The 16,086-nt window shown below is 45.1% G+C and overlaps 1 protein-coding gene across 4 annotated transcripts in view; it reads left to right on the forward strand.

Annotated features, from left to right (window-relative positions):
• LOC144667922 (growth factor receptor-bound protein 7-like) overlaps positions 1-16,086 on the forward strand; it is a 165,477-nt gene that overhangs the window by 40,112 nt on the left and 109,279 nt on the right. For 2 of the 4 annotated variants that reach the window (XM_078529531.1, XM_078529533.1), the window contains exon 3: positions 8,606-8,662. The exons of 1 other annotated variant lie outside the window; for it this stretch is intronic. In XM_078529531.1, coding sequence (XP_078385657.1) covers positions 8,606-8,662 — 57 coding nt within the window. Of the gene's footprint in view, positions 1-4,796; positions 4,968-8,605; positions 8,663-16,086 lie in introns of those variants that run through there. One more of the 4 variants, XM_078529534.1, reaches the window with a different exon arrangement.

The following is a 16,086-nucleotide window of genomic DNA, read 5'->3' on the forward strand; positions in this document are numbered from 1 at the left end:
GGTGCACCTAAACCACATGGACTGCAGCGGTCCAAGAAGACAGCTCACCACCACCTTCTGAAGGGCAACTAGGGATATGCAATAAATACTGGCCCAGCCAACGAAGCCCACATCCCATGAATGAATTTAAAAAATGATACCAAGACTTAAAGGGTTAACGTAGGTTGCATAGACTAGGCTTGCATTCCTTTGAGTGTGGAGGTTTGAGGATGATCTCACTGAGGTCTTTAAGATGATGAAAAATTTGATAGGGTAGATAGAGAGAAACTATTGCCTCAATTGGGGGGATTAAAAGTAAGGGTCATAAGCTTAAAATTAAAGCCAAAGCTGTTTAGGGGTGATGTCAGAAAGCACTTCTTCACACTGCTGCATAAAAGAGAAAAGCTTTAAATATCTAACCCCATGCTGTACATGTCCTGGGAGTGTTTGATGGGGACAGTGTAGAGGGAGTTTTACTCTGTATCTAACCCCGTGCTGTACCTGCCCTGGGAGTGTTTGATGGGGACAGTGTAGAGGGAGCTTTACTCTGTATCTAACTCCGTGCTGTACCTGTCCTGGGAGTGTTTGATGGGGACAGTGTAGAGGGAGCTTTATTCTGTATCTAACCCCGTGCTGTACCTGCCCTGGGAGTGTTTGATGGGGACAGTGTAGAGGGAGCTTTACTCCGTATCTAACCCCGTGCTGTACCTGTCCTGGGAGTGTTTGATGGGGACAGTGTAGAGGAGAAAATTTCAATAATTTTGTTATAGGAAAGCAGAAAATGTAGAGCAGTACAGTCTGACAGAGAGAGAGAGAGAGAGAGAAAGGTGGGTAGAGAAAACAATCCCAGGCTGGGTTGCAGGGTCTAAAGTTGCTTGATCTTTTTAGATTTTGCCAGTTGAACCAAATGTCCAAATTGGGTGAAGACGGCCATGGCTGGACCTTCGGCCTGGCTGTGCTCCTCATGTCATAGGCCTGTCCCAGCATGACTCACACCAGCTGATTGATCCGTAGGTCAATAAGTGGGACCACTTATGGTGATTGGTTCCTTTTGAAACTGAAAGCTTGTAATTTGTTCTGATGAGATTCTCAGCTGTAGGTGTTGGGCCTCTCTCTCTGTCCTGTAAAACAGGAGCTGGATGCTGATGGATTTACCCGACTCCCTCCCTGGAATTTTGAACAGGCTGTCTGGCCTGGGGCAGGGTGGGCAGCCACTTTCCCATGCCAAGCTTACAACCAGGGTGCGTACCTATCCATAAGCATCACTGAGCTAGTTAACAGGGTGATTGATTTACTGTGGCCTGTGCTCACAATGAAAAAGTAAGTTATATGTAAGTGAATCGCTTCAAATTCTCATTTTTTTAAATTCATTCATGGGATGTGGGCTTCGCTGGCTGGGCCAGCATTTATTGCCCATCCCTAATTGCCCTTGAGAAGGTGGTGATGAGCTGCCTTCTTGAACCACTGCAGTCCATGTGTTGTGGGTACACCCACAGTGCTGTTAGGGAGGGAGTTCCAGGATTTTGACCCAGCGACAGTGAAGGAACGGCCGATATGTTTCCAAGTCAGGATGGTGAGTGATTTGGAGGGGAGCTTCCAGGTGGTGGTGTTCCCCTGGGCAGAATTGCCCCAGATTTGCACAAAGTGCTGTGGGGGGCAAGAAAAAAATTGTTTTACCCGCCGGCTGCAATGGTGGGTTTTCACGCTGTATCGTCCCATCCCCAACTTATTAATTATGCAGCCACAGGAAACACATCATCTCACTGGTGGGCTGCCTCCAATTTTCCCACCACGCCATTACCTCACTGCTTCCTCACATAGGGCACCATATTTAAACTACAGCTGTGTGCACACTTCTCAATGCTGGCAGCCCAGGACCCTCCGGTGAAGACATTGCTCCAAAAACCAAGAAGAGTGCAGCCCCCCACCCCGATTCAGTGACACATCCCTGGGATGCCTTCTGGATCCCACTGCAATGTCCTCCACCCCCCGCTCCTGCTGCAGGAGGGCCCATCAGTCTCACCTCTCCGGCTTGGGAGGCGGTGGCAGAGGTGGTCAATGCCAATGCTGCACACAAGAGGTCGGCCATTCAGTGCAGGAAATGGATGAATGATCTCATCTGTGCTGCCAGGGCAAGGCATCTTATCACTTTAAACTCACACACTCACAAGGCCATCACAAATTCACTGGCATCACATTCACTGCCAGCTCGAGGGACATCACCGCTCATTCCCTCACACACACCCTCACATGTCCATTTGGCATCATCTCTGCTGGAGACTGCCTCCTCAGCCCTCACCATTCCTCTACACTTGCACAGATCAACATGTGCCCCCACCCCACCACACACACACACACACACCCTGGGACACCCCCCTTCCCCAGAACAGCCCTAGCCCTGCAGCTGTTGAAAAGCCACCCATATATGGCTGATGTGGTAGGTAGAGACCTACCCGTGAGCCTCCCTAAAAGTGATGTGGTGCTGCCTGTGAATCCTGGCGCTGACGACCACGTGTGCTGTCTGAAGCAAGATAAGCCTCAAAGTCCCGGGCAAAGTGCCGCTCATGTACGGTTGTGAAACATGTCAGTATGCAATCACGCCAATGTGCCCGGATGATCCAGCATGGGGGGTGGGGGGGATGATCTCATAGAGAAGGGCTTATAATGTGATACTAAAATATTGAAACTAGGTTCCCGAAGTGTGGCAGCGGGAAACGCAGACCGCCATAGACCGACGGTGTAGACAATTGCAAGTTGATTTCACGACGGTGTGAAACCATTTATTGACCGTCTTGCCATATTCCCCACCTCTCCCCCGCCCAATGGTACATACTGCTGCCATTGTGCATCGGTTGTGGAGGATGTGAATGTTTGTGGATGTGGTGCCAATCAAGTGGGCTGCTTTGTCCTGGACAGTGTCCAGCTTCTTCAGTGTTGTTGGAGCTGCACTCCTCCAGGCAAGAGGGGAGTATTCCATCATGCTCCTGACTTGTGCCTTGTAGATGGTGGACAGGCTTTGGGGAGCCAGGGTATGACTTATCTGTCACAGGATTCCCAGCCTCTGACCTGCTCTTGTAGTAACAGTATTTATATGGTTGGTCCAGTTCAGTTTCTGGTCAATGGTAACCCCAGGATGTTGATAGTGGGGGATTCAGCGATGGTAATGCCATTGAATGTCAAGGGGAGATGGTTGGATTCTCTCTTGTTGGAGATGATCATTGCCTGACACTTGTGTGGTGTGACTGTTACTTGCCACTTGTCAGCCCAAGCCTGGATACTGTCCAGGTCTTGCTGCATCTGGACATGGACTGCTTCAGTATCTGAGGAGTCCCGAATGGGGCTGAACATTGTGCAATCATCAGCGAACATCCCCACTTCTGACCTTATGATGGAAGGAAGGTCATTGATGAAGCAGCTGAAGATGGCTGGGCTGAGGACACTACCCTGAGGAACTCCTGCAGTGATATCCTGGAGCTGAGATGACTGACCTTCAACAACCACAACCATCTTCCTTTGTGCTAGGTATGACTCCAACCAGTGGAAAGTTTTCCCCCTGATTCCCATTGACTCCAGTTTTGCTAGGGCTCCTTGATGCCACACTCGGTCAAATGCAGCCTTGATATCAAGGGCAGTCACTCTCACCTCACCTCTGGAGTTCAGTTCTTTTGTCCATGTTTGAACCAAGGTTGTAATGAGGTCAGGAGCCGAGGGCCCTGACATATTAAAAAATAGATGGAGGCACTGGAGAAAGTTAAAAAATGCCTACCAGAATGATACCGGAATTGAGAGAGTACAACCCTCAGGAAAGACTGAAAAGGCTGGAGCTTTTCTTGAGAGAAAAGCAAAGGCTGAGGGATGGCTTGATAGAGGTCTTTAAAATTATGAAAGAGTTTGATAGGGTAGACACAGACAGGTTTCCACTTCTGGAGGAGACCAGAATTAGAGGCCATCAATCTGACATAACTACTCCAATGGGAAATTCAGGAGAAATTTCTTTACTCAAAGAATAGTGAGTATATGGAACTCACTACCACAGGGAATGGTTGAACTAAATAATATAGATGTATTCAAGGGGAAGCTAGATAAACACATGAGGGAGCAAGGCATAGAATGATATCCTGAGACGGTGAGCTAAGTTGGGAGGACACTCATGTGGAGCACAAACACCAGCATTGATCAGTTGGACCGAATGGCCTGCTTCTGTGCTGTTAACTTTTTGCAATCTTCAGATTAGAATTCTCTGATTAAACTTAAACTTGTTATAATGGATGCTCATCCAAACACCCAGTTCTATCTGTAAAAATACAGGCTCAGGAGTGGGAGGTGGTGGCGTAGTGGTACTGTCACTAGATTAGTAATCCAGAGACCCAGGGTAATGCTCTGGGGACCTGCCATGGCAATAATATCAATAAAAATCTGGAATTAAAAAGTCTAGTGGTGACCATGAAATCATTGCTGTAAAAATGCACCGGGTTCACTAATGCCCTTTAGTGTACTTTAGCTGTACTTACCTGGTCACTCCAGACCCACAGCAATGTGGTTGACTCTTTAGGGGCAATGGATGGGCAAAAATGCTGGCTTAGCCGGTGACATTCACATCCCAAGAATGAATAAATAAATAAATAAATAAATCGCCGGAATGGGGTCAGCAGAGAGTTGCTAGCCCTCGCTAGAACAGTATCACCAAGAAGGATGTGAGAGCAAGGTGACCTTTGCAGGTGATAGGATAGTGACAACAGAAAGCTTTAAAAACAGCTGTTGGGCTCAGCTGTTTGCTGGGCGATTTCTGTGCCTGTGCAAACACACTCCTGCTCCCTCCCGTGCCTGCCCAGGTGGCTTTGTGATTCGCATCATGACTCACTCACTCAGATAACTTGGCTCCCTGCCATTTCCCTGCTCTTTAAGCTTCGCTCCAGAAACACCTGAATACTCTGAAATAACATGGACGCCAGTCTTGTCCACTAACGCAACAACTGCCAAAGAAACAGGTAATCTTCAAACGGATTCTCTACTCTGTTTTTCTATTTAAGCTCAGTTCTTGGAGTTGTATTATGCTTGGAGCCTATGGGGTTTAGTTAGTGTTTAGTTGTGGTTTACCTGAATCAAGTATTAACCTTTAAAACTTTAAATCTTTATTGTTTTACATCCGGCTTAACTCTTTCAAGTTGCTTTGAAGGCATTTAAAGTACTGAGTTTCACATGTTGGAGTCTTTTGCACAAAAATGTCTCTTATTAACAAACGAGCAGGCTCAGTCCACAATCGCTGAAGTGTTAGTGTGCAGTATTAGGGGCTGTACTGGTACTGGGATGGAATTGTTTTTCAATGCATTGCTGAGGAGTTGGAGAAGTATCATATCTCTCTCTCTTGGGACAGCCTGGTATCTCTCTCAGAGAAGCACCGAGTATCTTGCCTGGAAGAAAAAGTATATTAACATGTCCATGAGTTCTGAGGAAGATTCCCACCCTAACCTTACCCTACTTCTTCCCTTTCAGATGCTGACACACCTGCTGTGTGAATTCAACACTTCCTATTTTGTTCTTATGTTATCATTTCAGATTCCCAGTTAACTGAGAATTTTAATAGCGATCATTAGTTCAGTATTATTAAAAACATTGATGCAATTTAGTAATTTGTTAGTATAATTAGTATCACTGCCTGGGGTCCAGCACACCAACAAAAGCTTCTCAAACTCTAAGCCTAAGTTCCCTTGTATCAAGAATCCTGATTGAATTCCTGCCTATTGTTCGCCAACAGCTTTCCTGCATTATTAATATTTAAAGGAATGTACTTAAAATATTCAGAGTACAGTCCCTGTGCTACAGGGAAGGGAGGGAAATATGAGAGAGAATCACCTTGAGCCATCTCCATCACTAAGTTTGTCTACTTTCATCTCCATTACCTCACCTGACTTCACCCCATCTCAGCTCATCTGCTGCTGAAACCCTCATCCATGCCTTTGTTACCTCCAGGCTCGACTATTCCAATGCTCCCCTGTCCAGCCCCCCCACATTCTACCTTCCGTGAACCTGAGCTCATCCAAACTGCAGTGAAAACCAAAGCTGGAGGCTCTTTGTGAAGCATTCTCAAAGCAGGCTGCGTGGAGGTTATGTGATACCTTTTCTTTGTTTAAAAAAAATGAGGATTAAAGGAAATCACTTGCATTTGGATAGCCCCTTTCACAACCTCAGACATCACAAAGTGTTTCATAACCAATTTAGTACTTTTAGAAATGTCACCACTGTTGTAATGAAAGGAGATGGGTGTTAATAAAGAGTAGCAAGATGAATGAATGTTTGGGAGTATTGGAACTTGGGCTGTCCTGTGCACAGTGACATAATCTAGAGCTGTCTAGGAACAGCCTGTGCAAAGAGAAACTTTACAAAGACAGGAGGCAGCTGTTATCTTAAGTTTACAAAATAACTGACCCAAGCAGAACAATTCTTGGCAAGGAGTTTCTATCTTTATCAGGATGGGCAGTGCTAGCTCAGGACAGAGTATCCAGGTGACTACATTGGGGATAATCCCAACCACACTGTTGTAGGCCTGAGTAACAAAGTCACAGTGACACGGAGTGGGCTGTATACACTGACACAGCTTCCTGGTGGCATCTCTTCCACTGTTTAGTGTTCGATGAACTGACGTCATTGCTGGAGAATAGCCCACAGTTGGCTTGGCTCCCCAAACTCCACCTCCCAGCCTCTTCTACCCAACCACCGTGCACCTCCACTGCCAGGATCCATCACCAACCTGTCTCTCCTGCCAGGGAAAGAGAGAGATAAGAAGAGTGGGGGAGAGATATAGAGATGGAGAAAGAGAGAGAGAGATATAGGGGGAAAGAGAGAGGTGTGGGAGAGTGGTGGAGGGAACAAGATTGGGCAGTTGGCCAACACTGGCTCTCCACAATCGGGGGCGAGGGAATTACGGGTCCAGCCAGTAAAGAGACAGACAAAAAAATAGAAATGCTGAGAGCTGGCATTGCATTGTGACCTCTGTCACTGAGAGTTAAGTGAGTGGGCAAAAATTTGGCAGATGAATTATAATGTGGGAAAATGTGAGGTTATGCACTTTGGCAGGAAGAATAGAGGAGCTGAATATTATTTAAATGGTGAAAGACTGCAGAAAGCTGCAGCACAGAGGGATTTGGGGGTCCTTGTACATGAATCACAAAAAGATAGCATATAAGTTCAGCAGGTAATAGGGAAGGCAAATGGAATGTTGGCCTTTATTTCAAAGAAAATGGAGTATAAAAATAGGGAAGTCTTGCTAAAACTATACAAAGCACTAGTTAGACCACACCTAGAATTCTGTGAACAGTTTTGGTCCCCTTATCTAAGGAAAGATATACTGGCACTGGAGGCAGTCCAGAGAAGGTTCACTAGGTTGATCCTGGGTATGGAGGGATTTTATTATGAGGAGAGGTTGAGTAGGTTGGGCCTGTACTCATTGGAGTTTAAAAGAATGAGAGGTGACCTTATTGAAACATATAAGATTCTTAGGGGGCTTGACAGGGTAAGTGCTGAGAGGTTGTTTCCCCTTATGGGAGAGTCTAGGACCAGAAGGCGTAATCTCAGAGTAAGAGGGGGTCGCCCATTTAAGACAGAGATGAGGAGGAATTTCTTTTCTCAGAGGGTAGTGAATCTGTGGAATTCTTTACTGCAGAGGGCTGTAGAGGCTGGGTTATTAAGTATATTCAAGGTTGAGATAGACAGATTTTTAATCAGTAAAGGAATCAAGGGTAATGGGGGAAAGGTAGGACAGTGAAATTGAGGATTATCAGATCAGCCCATGATCTCATTGAATGGTGGAGCAGACTCGATGGGCCAAATGACCTGCTTCTGCACTTACATTTATGGTCTTAAGAGAGCTGCCTGAGGCATTGTAGAAACTTATTGTAAGGTCACTCAGCAATGCTCCCAGAACCGATAATTTTCCAGGAAAAAAAATTGCTGAATAGCCCAAAACTGGAATGAAGAGGGTTGGAGATGAATGATGAGGCAGCAGATTCTCCATGAAGATTTTCCTTTGGAGTGTGAAATTGTTGTTGACAATATGAGACAGTGGTTAGCGGTAAAAATGAGCGTCAGATTGATTCAGAAGCCAGGTTCCTAACAGATTAACCAACAAAACAGACAAAGCACAGTAGTGAGTTTGTGTGTTTAAGGTTTGAGATCACCTCCAGTTCTTGGGCAGTCTACCTCTGCATGAACTAAAAAGGCCCTGTTTTCTGTTTTCTACATTGTTCAGCTATGTGTACCTCATAGGGGTATCATTTGCTATGATGAAAGGATTAGCCGCTCACCTTCGTTGTTTGGGCAGCTGATTAAATCCACACATAATCCAGACTGACATTCACCGTGCGGTACTGAGGAAGTTAAACTGAGACATTATCTGCCCTCTCTGATGGATGTAAAAGATCTCAGGGCCTTTTTCCATGTAGAGCATTGTGCCCTGGGGCCAATATTTACCCATCAACCAACATTGTTGAAAAAGCTGATCTGGTCATTTATCACATTGCTTTTTGTAGGATCTTACTTTGGGTACAAATTAGCTGCTGCATTTCCAACATTACAACAATGACAGTGTTGAAGTCACTACATTAATGCAAGTTCTTCCTTTTTATTACAGTGAAGCTAAAATCTAATTGTCTGGAAGTTCTTGACTGCAAAGCTCCTTGTCCACAATGTGAGTAATGAGTGCTGGTTACAAACGTCAATGCTATAACTGCTGTTGGTTTTGTAAAGAATAGTGGTATTATAACGAGCCTTGATGTTGTAATGACTGTATTGCAACATGTGTCAGTGTTATAACAAATACTATAATGTATGTCGGTGTAACGTATGTCACTGTGACAAATGTCCATGATGTAATGAGCGTTGATATGCGCAAGTTTAGATTCTATTTAATTCAAAGTTAGTTTTTGGCTGTAAATAGTTTTTAGAAAACGTAAACAATCGCTGAAATTAAATGCCGTGTTTCCTACATTGCAACAGTGGCTACAATTCAGAAAGTACTTCACTGACTATAAAGTGCTTTGAGGTGTCCAATGATCATGAAAGGTGCTATATAAATGCAAGTCTTTTTTCAAGCTGGAAACATCGACTCACAGTCCAGACCCAGCATATGGACCGAGTTATGAGTTAGTTGGTTTTGTTTCACTCAAGCAGATTCACACACATTCTGTTGGAATCTTAGATTTTAAACTGATATCTACATTCAGTTAATTTCTCACAAAGCTTGACCTGTGTTTTTGCAGGTGTGAAAAAGCTTGAAGAGCCAGTTTTTCATGTGCAATCGGTGTAGGATCTTTGCAGATAAACATGCTTTGTGTGAAATCATATTAACAAAATCAGAACTAGCAGAGAAAAATGTAAACAATCGGAGCCTAGCCCGGTGGTGTGTCTGAACGAAATGTAGGGAAGAAAGCTGCAGCCAGTGCATTCTGCTGACTTTTCAGGATTCTTCTCCCTCAGCCATTCCTCCTCAAGCCGTGGGTAGCAGTCACAGTCAGCTCCTCAGTTTCTTGGCCATTCTTCAGATGTAACTTCAGGGTTATATCAATGCAATCACTCACCCCAAACATTCATTTAGGGGCAAAAGAGTTTGTTCACCGTGTCCCGGAGTCTTGCTGTGAAGGACATCAGGTGTCAGTGGCTCCCATGTTCATTCAGTAGCCTAGGTTGCTAAGCAATGGTAGACCTGTGCAATTTAAAGAAAGACTTGCGTTTATGTGGTGCCTTTCATGACCAAAGGGTGGTCATAAAGCGCTTCCCAGCCAATTAGTGCTTTTGAAGTGGAGGCACAGTCATAATGCAGGAAATGCAGCAGCTAATCTGTGCACAGCAAGCTCCCACAAACAGCAACGTGACGATGACTGTGAGACTTTGGTGATGTTGGTCAAAGGATAAATGTTGGCGAGGACACCAGCAAAGAACTCCCCTACTCTCCTTCAAAATAGTGCTATGGGATAGTTACATCAACCTGCAAGGGCCTCAGTTTAAAGCCTCATCTGAAAGACAGAACCTCCACAGTGCTGCACTGGGTATGTCAACCTTGCCTATGGGCCTGAGAGCTGGAGCGGGATGTGAACCTAACCTCTTGTTATACAGAACTGAGAGGGCTACCAACTGAGCCATGGCCTTCATCGCAGCTAATGAGGTGGTGGTGTAGTGGTAATGTCACTGAACTAATCCGGGAGAGCTGAGCTAATGCTCTGGGGATATTGGTTCAGATCCCACTGCAGCTGGTGGAATTTAAATTTAATTCATAAAATCTGGAATTGAAAGCCTGATGGTGAACATGTGAAAACTCATCTGGTTCATTAATGTCTGCCAGGGAAGAAAATCTGCCGGTCTGGCCTCCATGTGACTCCAGACCCACAGCACTGTGGTTGACTCTTAACTGCCCACTGAAATGGCCTAGCAAGCCACTCTGATCAAGGGCAATTAGGGATGCGCAACAAATGCTGGCCTTGCCATCGATGCCCAAAGCCCATGAAAGAATAAAAAAAATGCAGAAGGCTTATGCTGAGGAACCATACATCTCAAAACTATCTTCATATTGGACAATGTGGGATGACTATGTGGCATCCCATCCTCATTCAATGTCTGCAAGTGGATTAGAGTCACCAGCATGATGCTAGACCTTAAAGAGTTAAATCGTAAGGACAGGTCACATAAACCCTTATTCCCTTAGGTTCAGAAGATTGAGGGCTGATCTAATCAAAGTGTTTAACATTAAAAGGATTTGATAAGATAGATACAGAGAAACTATTTCTTCTTTTGAGGAATCCAGGACATGGGGGCTTAATCTTGAAATTGGAGCTAGGCTCTTCAGGAGGGAAATCTGGAAGCAAATCTTCACACAATCTAGAGCTCTCTCCCTAATGACCTGTGGATGCTGGGATAAGTTGAGATTTAAGAGTGAGATCTTTTTTGGGTAAGGGTGCCAAAGGACATGGGGCAAAGATGGGTAAATCGGCCAGGATCTGATTGAATAATGGAACAGGGTTGAGGGCTGAATGGACTCCTCCCAGTCCCATGAGTCACTGCATGAGAACCCAGGGACAATGGAAAGGAAACCCCAAATGCTGCCATGTTTGAAGCTAATTCGACGTGGACCCAAGATGAAGCCTGGCTATTCGAAGCCTGTGCGGTTGAGAGAGAAACCTGGGAGTAAATTAACACACTGGCCACTTTTGTGTACCCTCTCTTCAGAATATTCTGAGGTCACAAATCTTTCACTCAAGCTAACACTTAGTGTGCATTGGTGGTTCTCTTTATTGCCACAATCCCCATCACTGAACAGAGAATTATCCATCTGCTGTCTGATTAAAATGAGGGGAAAAATCACCTTCGTTCCATTGACACTTAGCAGGATTATAGATGTTGTACGTGCCAGAAAATAGAGGAATAATCATAAAATAACATATTGCTAACTCTGGAACTTTATTTATCTCCCCACAAGGTAACCCCTGCCCAATGTCCTCTAGCTGGGCACAGTGCCAAATCACAGACTCATTATCCCAGTTGCCAAGGTTGCTCTATAAATTGGCCAATATAAAGAGGGTTGTTTATAACAGTTTGTTTCCAGGTCACCTCCTCCTCTTTTCCTTTCTATTGACAGCACTCCTGGTACCTTCCATAGTACCAGATAGGAATCCTAGGATGCAATAGCTTGGCTTGGGCTTGGGAAGCATGCTGCCTTTGCACGGGGATCTGGGATCTAATGTTGTTGTTTTGATGCTGTTGGTCGTTTGGCCCTGATTTTCATGGGCTCTTGCTTTGCTGAATCCTGCCCCCCCACCACCCCCACCTCCCAACAACTCCAATCAACCCTCCCTTGCCCAGGGTCATAGACTCTGCCCCAAATTCCCAGGAAAGGGGTCTTTTGCACCTCTGGGGGAGACTGGAACCCTCCCCCGAGTGAGTGCTGGATTCAGAGAACAGAAGTGGAGAAAAGGAGAATTAAAGTGTGGTAAGGTTAGCCTGTGTAGATTGCACTGTGTGTAAAACGATCCCAAGTTATGTAGACATCATTAAACAAGGTCATAAATACAATGCCATCAATTAACTTACTTATCAATTTTGTATTTTTTTAATGACTAGGAGTAAATATAACTTCATATCGCATCCTGTGTACCGACATCACTCCCGAGTGAGGCTCCTGGGGGATGGGCAACTCTCCTTTTCACTTTATCCCAGCACCCCAAGTGCTCAGCATGCCCACACACTCACCCTCTCTCTCACACACTCGATACCCACGCAGCCCTCTCACTATATATCCAGTCTACACCCATCCACAGTACCTGACAACTAAATCCCCAGTTCCATATATACACAGCCCTGTCCTAATACATTACTTCACATAACCCAATCTAATACATCCTTTACATTACCCAATCTTGTCCAGTAATCAGATCCTCCCATTTGCTGTCTAACCCTATCTGCTGATGTTGAATCCCAGAATCTTCCAGGTCTGTCCTTTTTCTCACGTCACTGGATAATCTTATTGAAACAACAGGGGTCTCTGAAATAAAAACAGAAAGTGCTGGAAAACCCCAGTAGGCCTGGCAGCATCCGTGAAGAGAGGAACAGAGTTAATAGCCTAAATTTTCTGGTCCTGCCCTCCGTGAGAATCGCCATGGGCTGGACAGTAAATTTGACAGACCGGCAAAATGTCCTTTGACTTTGGACGTGAATTTTCGGTCCCATGGTGGGCAGCACTGGAAAATCCCGCCAATCTTTCGAGTCCAATATGACTCTTCTTTTAACTCTGTTTCTCTCTCCACAGATGCTGCCAGGCCTGCTGACGATTTCCAGCATTTCCTGTTTTTATTTCAGATTTCCAGCATCCGCAGTATTTTGCTTTTATTTTGGGGGACTCTGAAAGTTCAGTAACTTGGAGATACTAAACTTTCCACACACTCTCAGGTGGCCAGGGAGCCTGACTGGACTCTGCATATCAATTAAGCTCACTTCTGTCCAAAGCTATTGACACCTGTCGAGTGTCCTGCCAAGTCTCTGTGCTCCAGTATGGAATATCATATCCATTTATCAACCCGGGGATTAACCCATTTTCCACTGTTAGACCCAGTGTCGTGTAGAGTAACGCCATTGGGTGACAGGTTTGCCAAGTGCGAGTTTCATCCCCAGCTATATGGTTACGATATTGCAGTACTGTCAGCCTAGCATAGAATGCTCAGCAGAGTGGCACCACAGAACGTTAGCCTTTAGGTCAGGATGTGCAAACAGGAACAGCATTGAAGCCTTACAACAACATCTGACATTTAAATAGCATCTTTAATGTAAAGAAAATGTCCCAAGATGCGTCACAGGATGGTTATTAGATCAAGCAATTGACACTGAGCCACATGAGGAGATATTAGGGCTGGATGCCCAAATCTCAATTTAAGAGGTAGGTTTTAAGGAGACTAGTAAAGGAGGAGAAGGAGGTAGAGGGGTTTAGGGAGGGAATTCCAGAGCTTAGGGCCCTGACAGCTGAAGGCACAGATGCCAATGGTGGGGTGGAGGAAGCTGGGGATCCTCAAGAGGCTGGAATCGCAGGAGTGCAGAGATCTGGGAGCACTACTGCTGTCTGTGAATTCCGCCCAGGATACTTGAAACTTTCCTCCTTGTCTGTAGAAGTAAGCTGAAAAATAGACTTACCCATCGCTCCCTGTAGCAGTGCTGCCGAGGCACACTCCCCACTCCAGACCTTCAAAAGGCTCTGACTTGTCCGTTGCTAGCTGAGAATTAATTCTCCGGGTCAAATTGGTGAGGTATCCATGTTACAGATGTTTTCAGCTGTGGGTCGCCTTCCTGACAACAACCTCACAAAAATTTTAAAAATTGCGTTTATATATCACCTTTCACGTACCCACACAGGACTCCCCATTCTCAGCAAATTAACTGCTTTTGCAGTGTAGCCGCTGTTGTGTTTTGGGTAAGTAACAATAGAGAGCTTCCAGTTGCAATGAGGTTACTACTTTCAAAGGCAGTGAAGCTGAGGAAGGGCTTTAAGTAAAGCCCGCGAGTGGGAAAGGGGGGTTGGAGGGGGAAGAGGAGGTACGAAGGGGGAAAGCGGTGGTCGCTGAACTGACCAAAAGGTCATTTTGATAGCCTTTCCTGCTGATTCACATTGGGGTGATCAGTCCAGCAGCATATTCTCTGGGGAATCAGCAATGAACTTCACCAGTGTCATCCACTGACCTCAGCAATGATTAAGAAACATTTCTCTCCTGGACTGTACCAGGTGCCGGGAGAGTTTTATGAGGGATGGTTCGGCCAGTGGAGATAGTTTGAGAAGGTGCCATAGGGGTTAAATTCCTACAGGATTTCTCCCAAGAATCCTGCTATTCCCCAGTCTATTCATGGACCTTCCACCAAAATTGCAATGGCTAATTGAGAGAACGCCTTGTGGGAGTTTAACCGCATATTGTTTGTGACTTCAGAATTTTCCACATTTCCTACTTATTGCTAACTATCAGCAGCTGCAAACATTGCCCTCAGCCTTTATTGTAAGATTAACTTTCAGCAATTTACTGGCATGTGGCTGGAAACACCACAGGTTTTCTAGCCCTCCTGCAATTGGTTAATACTTAGAGATTTAACAGGCTTCAGAATGTAGGGATCTGAAATTATTTCAATTTTAAGAATCCAACATTGGATCCAACATCCAACATTGGGATGTGTTGAAACAGATTAACGACTGGTAATTAACTGATGATTGGAAAGAAAGCTTATTTGTACTGATTCGAAGTTGGACAAACTCCAAGAGTGTTACATGGTTCAAAAGTACAAATTCTTCAACTCTCTCAAATATGTTAAAGGATAAAAGACTTTGGGTGAAAAGTTCAGCCCCTTTCTGGGCTCTGGTTCATGTGTTTGTTGATCATTGGACCCTGTGCAATGGTACCTCCCCTCCTCACTCTTTATGCCCACAACAAGATGATATAAATAACCAATTAAACTGCTTTTGGTGGTGATGTTTGAGGGACAAATGTTGTCCAGGATGGTCGGAAAACTCTCTTTACCTTTGACATCCGACCGTTCATGTAGATGGCACACTGGTTTAACTTCTCACCTCCAACTATGCAGGACCTTCCAAACTTCCCTTCAAAGTGTAGCACCTCCTCAGTACTGCTCCCCCTGACAGTGCAGCACCCCCTCAGTACTGAGTCTCTGACAGTGCGGCACTCCCTCAGCACTGACCATCTGACAGTGCAGCACCCAGTCAGTACTGACCCTCCAACAGTGCCCCACGCCCTCAGCACTGCTCCCCCTGACAGTGCAGAGCTCTTTCAGTACTGACCATTAACAGTGCAGCACTTCCTCTGTACTAACCCTCTGAGAGTGCAGCGCTCCCTCAATACTGACCCTCCGACAGTGCAGCGCTCCCTCAATACTGACCCTCCGACAGTGCAGCGCTCCCTCAGAACTGCCCTAAACTATCAGCCCGGATTATATACTCAAATGCTGGAGTGAGGTTTGGACCCTCGACCTTCTGCCTCAGAGGTGACAATGCTTTCTATCCTTTATTTGGGAAGATTGTGACCTCTACTTCTCCTTCGTCTCCAGTATCAGGGGTTTGTGAATATAAAAAAAAGTCAGTAAATGAGATCTCTTAAAAATTGCTCAGGAAGGTAAAATTCCACCGGGGAGGATAATAAAAATCAGCACAATCCTTATCCTGAGAATTACCGTCAGGTTTAAATGTCCTCGACCTGTCCGAGAAACAGAGCTGGTTAGAACATCTTCTCCCATTGAATTGTCTTACTAACATCAAGATGCAAGCGCTGAATACATCTGACACCAAAACTGTTATGTGGTTTTGTTAAAAGTAGTAATGTGTTTTCAATCTACAAAAAAGTCATAAATAAGTGATTAGGGTGGCTTCCAATCTTGGCAACTTTTATTGGAATGAAATGTTTGAGGTGCTGCTTCCTGCACCAATGCTAAAAAAAATCAGCTACTGGAATTATGAAAATAATCAGCTGGTGGTAAACTCTGCTAATCGAGGCTAAGATTCTGAAGTCTCATTACCTTCCATTCAGTCCTATTGGACAGTGTCCCAATAGTTATGTCCTATAACCGAGTGGGGGAATGAGT

Source organism: Cetorhinus maximus, chromosome 25 (genome assembly GCF_964194155.1).
Source record: "Cetorhinus maximus chromosome 25, sCetMax3.hap1.1, whole genome shotgun sequence".
NCBI classification, from domain to species: domain Eukaryota; kingdom Metazoa; phylum Chordata; class Chondrichthyes; order Lamniformes; family Cetorhinidae; genus Cetorhinus; species Cetorhinus maximus.